This window comes from Myodes glareolus, chromosome 4 (assembly GCF_982192425.1).
Source record: "Myodes glareolus chromosome 4, mMyoGla1.1, whole genome shotgun sequence".
NCBI lineage: Eukaryota > Metazoa > Chordata > Mammalia > Rodentia > Cricetidae > Myodes > Myodes glareolus.
This window is the reverse complement of record NC_142029.1, coordinates 54,136,963-54,140,763: the sequence shown is the minus strand read 5'-3', so window position 1 is coordinate 54,140,763 and position 3,801 is coordinate 54,136,963. Positions and strand designations below refer to the sequence as shown.

General features: G+C 54.5%; 1 protein-coding gene across 1 annotated transcript; it reads right to left on the bottom strand.

Moving 5' to 3' along the window:
- Positions 1–334: 334 nt before the first annotated feature.
- Paqr9 (progestin and adipoQ receptor family member 9) lies at positions 335–3,263 on the bottom strand. Its single transcript, XM_085689547.2, has one exon. It carries the CDS (start codon positions 3,246–3,248, stop codon positions 2,127–2,129), a length of 1,122 nt encoding a protein of 373 aa, XP_085545673.1. The 5' UTR covers positions 3,249–3,263; the 3' UTR covers positions 335–2,126.
- Between the last annotated feature and the right edge of the window lie 538 nt (positions 3,264–3,801).

The following is a 3,801-nucleotide window of genomic DNA, read 5'->3' as shown; positions in this document are numbered from 1 at the left end:
CCTAAAATGGCAAATTCTGGGTTTTCCTTCCTGTCCTCACACTCACAGCTCCTTTCAGATGTCTCTCTCTTTTAAAAGTGTGTGTGTCAGCAGGGGGAGGGGGGTCCCATTCAACCAAAGCAAAACAACAACAAACCCTACAAAATGCTCCTTAACCTGTTTCTCTAGTTTACAAAGGAACATTCTTTGCGACTTTATAACAGTGACATGCAAGTAAGCAGACGTGGCTGTGTTCTGATCTCCAGTTATCCTTGAACACACGTGCTGAGTTAAGTGTCGCTGAGGTTTAGTCTCTGTGGTAAGTACGCAGCAAAGGATGAGACACTGACATTCATAGGGTTGTGCAAAGTGTATTTAAAATCCCATAAAGAAGCCCTCAAGTCAATACGCACACAGGAATTTAACTTGTGTGTGCACGTGAACACACACAGGGCATTGGTTCCTCCAGGGAATTGTGCCAGGATTCACTATTTACAAATACAGTAGCAATTAAGAGCATAAACAAAACAGCTACCTTTTCGGGAGCACCGTCCAACCAGTACTGAGGTAACCGCTCATGTACCCTATGTGCTTGCCTAAAATTATACCGTGAAGCCAAGACTCTCATTCACCAATGTGGTTGGCTCTTAGCCAGAAGGGCTTACCAAGAAGCGTGACGCATATTTAATGTACACTACCTCGGCGGTTGGTGATGAAGAGCTGCCATTTTAATGACAGGTTAACATGTATATAAAATGTCTAACAACACTGGCCAGTAGGGTCATTGGAAGAGTTTGGGGGCATGTTGCTAACCTTCTGAAATAACTGCCAATCATTACCATAGTCTGGATTCAAATGAGACTTTGGTGTTTAAGTGGACAACTGGAGTCTTAACTCAGAAATTTCAGTAGTAAGTACCATGATCCTGACTTTCCTAATAGAACTGCCTCACGTAATCCTGATTGCCTTTTAAATACTAAGCAAGGTCACGTGTATTCCTGTCCTCTCTCCCATCCCTTGTGGTTGCACCAGGAACCTCAGCCACATTAGAGGGCTGAGTCTTGCAGAAGTCATATGCGCTGTACACCTCTGCGCTACTTCTGCTCCCACTACAAACCTAAAATCAAGCCCATCTTCTTTCCCTTCTGTTCAACCATGATTTGCAGAAAAGTAGTAAGAATACGCTATTCTCCCAGTACAAGAACGGTGTCTGAAGACCAGCCATTTGGGCATTGCTTCAAAAGGCACATTTATTTTAGTGGCAACTTAAGTAAGTAGAGAGGAAAGAATCAGATTAAAAGATTAAAAAAATAATAAAAACAAAAACCCAGGGTGGGTTTTGTGGACTACATTAAAGTAAGTAGGAACTGGAGACCTATACAAACCACTGGGGCCTCACCAATAGTCTAATCAGGGTCCCTAAGTAGTCATTCAGCTTTATCATGACACTCACAGGCCTTCAGAAAACACTGTTTAAAACTGTGGTAGAGCGCTTAAGCAGCTTGTCCTGATGTCCAGCTCACGTGCGATGTAGAAGGCTGCAAAACCAAAACTATGTGACGTCTCACATGGGCTTTGATAAATTATGAAAAAAAAGATCATTGTATATATTATCATTTAAATAACATCTGATAAACATTTTGAAATAATTAACTTGTGTTCACATTCCATGCATTGTCTAGCGGGTTAAGCCCTGGGTTTGTGTCTCTGTGCCCATTTCTCAACACAGAAAGGTCCATTCTTTTGACAAATCCAAGCATTTCTAGACTGCGGTGGGAGCAGCCAGGGATTTGTGTTTATCCTCTTTACTGCATACCTGCCTTAATTCACTAAGGGACACAGAAGACTGTTAGGAAAGCCAACTGCTTGGGGTTCTGTGATTTTCTTCAGTGTCTTTGCAAAATCCCTGGATATCATAGACAATAACCTAATTTTCTTCCCAGAGGCCTTTTTCCTTCTGCTTCATCCCCATCTCCTCTTCCAAAACCAGTGGACTGGGGTCCCCAACTAGCCCAGACCTTTTCCTTGTGATCTACAGCACCCTCCTCTAGCAAAGGAAACAACAAAACTTGAAAACAAACCAACAATAACAACAGAAACTCCACGCAAACAGGTGGGCAAACCATAGCCGCCTCCTGGGCTGAGGATCACTTTTTACTGCAGAATTCCGAGCTGTTGAGGAACTTCCTGATGACCAGCCCTAGGCAAACCACCAACAGCAGCATGTAGCCCACAGTGCCGGAGAAGGTGGGCGCGGCAGGGGACGCCTGGAGGAACTGGCGCAGACCCTCTTCCACGTAGTACACCTGGTCATAGATGCTGAGGAAGGTGAAGATGTGGAAGAGTTGGTGGCTGTGGCCGATGATGTCGAAGAGACCAGGCTGGATGCGCTCAGGGATCTTGCTGACGTTGAAGAAGGCGGCCACCACCAGCCAGAAGTAGCGGCGGTAGAAGTGCACAAAGAGCGTGGGGTTCTCGCCTCGCAGGTCGAAGAGCCAGCTCTCCAACATAATGGGGCAGGCCATGCTGAGCGGCATGACGAAGACGAAGGTGCGCAGGGCGAAGGGGTAGGAGCACCAGTCAGTGCGGCTCTTGCAGCAGGCCACCGTACAGGCCACGGCCAACACGAAGGCCACGGGCAGCACGAGCGCGCGGTAGACCGCGATGAGGAGGGTGCAGTCCACGTGCCAGCCCAGGCGCTGCTGCACATACGGCGTCATGACCCTGGCGTCCAGCAGGCTCAGGCTGGGCAGCAGGTAGTAGTAGTAGGCCACGGTGCTGCCAAAGCCATAGTAGCTGATGGAAGCGTAGTCCAGGTAGAAGAAGGCGGCGCGCAGGCGCAGCGACAGGCAGCTGAACACGTGCGCCGTGCAGCTCATGGCGAAGGTCAGCAGCACTCCCGACGCATAGCACCACAGCGGCAGCAGCCAGGGGTGGTGGAAGGGCACGTCGCTGCCGCCCAGGAAGAACAGGCGACAGAACTTGCTGAGGAACAGCAGCAGCGGGATGAAGTGCGTCCAGAAGTTGAGCGTCTCGTTGGTGGGCTTCAGCACCGAGGCCAGGCACTCCTGCGCGGTGCACGGCAGCCGCCGGTAGCCGGACAGGATGAAGCACTCCACGAAGTCGTCGGGCACCTCGTCCCAGCGCAGCAGCGGCTTGGCGGCGGTGGCCGGCGGGCTCCGGGGGGCGGAGGCGGGGTGTGAGCGCCGGGAGGCAGGGGCTGGCGGTCCCTTGGCGCCCGCGCCCCGCTGCTGCAGGCGCCGCGGCATGGTGCCCCGGGCTGAGCTAGGGCGCGCGCAAAGCCACCTCGGGCGCCGGTCGCCGTCGGAGCCTTTGTGCGCGCGCGTGCGCGCGGGGCCGCGGCCGCAGGTTGGCTACGCGGCCTCGGCTTGGGAGCAGGCTGCTCCGGGAGCTCGGGGCACCGGGGGAACAGCTGCACGCGGCTTCCCGGCGGCGCCCTCGCCACGCTCGCCTGTGTCAGCGCGCAGCCGGCCGCGCTGCGGTGGTGGCGGCGGTGGCGCGGCTGACTGCGGTGGCGGCGGCGCGGCGGTGACTGGGCATCGTGCGCGCGGGGCGGGCGGCGGGAGGCGGGATGTGCGCGAGGCGCTGGCGGGGGAGGGCGGCGCCGCGCAGGGCGGGGGCCCCCGGGGTTAGGGTGTCTGCGCCGCGGCGAGGGATGGAGGTGTCCCCTGTCTCGCGTCGCCTACCATCCCCCCGCCCCCCTCTGGGGCTGCAGCGGCTCGGGCCGCCGCGTTAATGATTGATGCGGGGCCGGAGGCTGGCCAGAGACACGGCCGCCGGCACTCGGGGCGAGAGTGGACC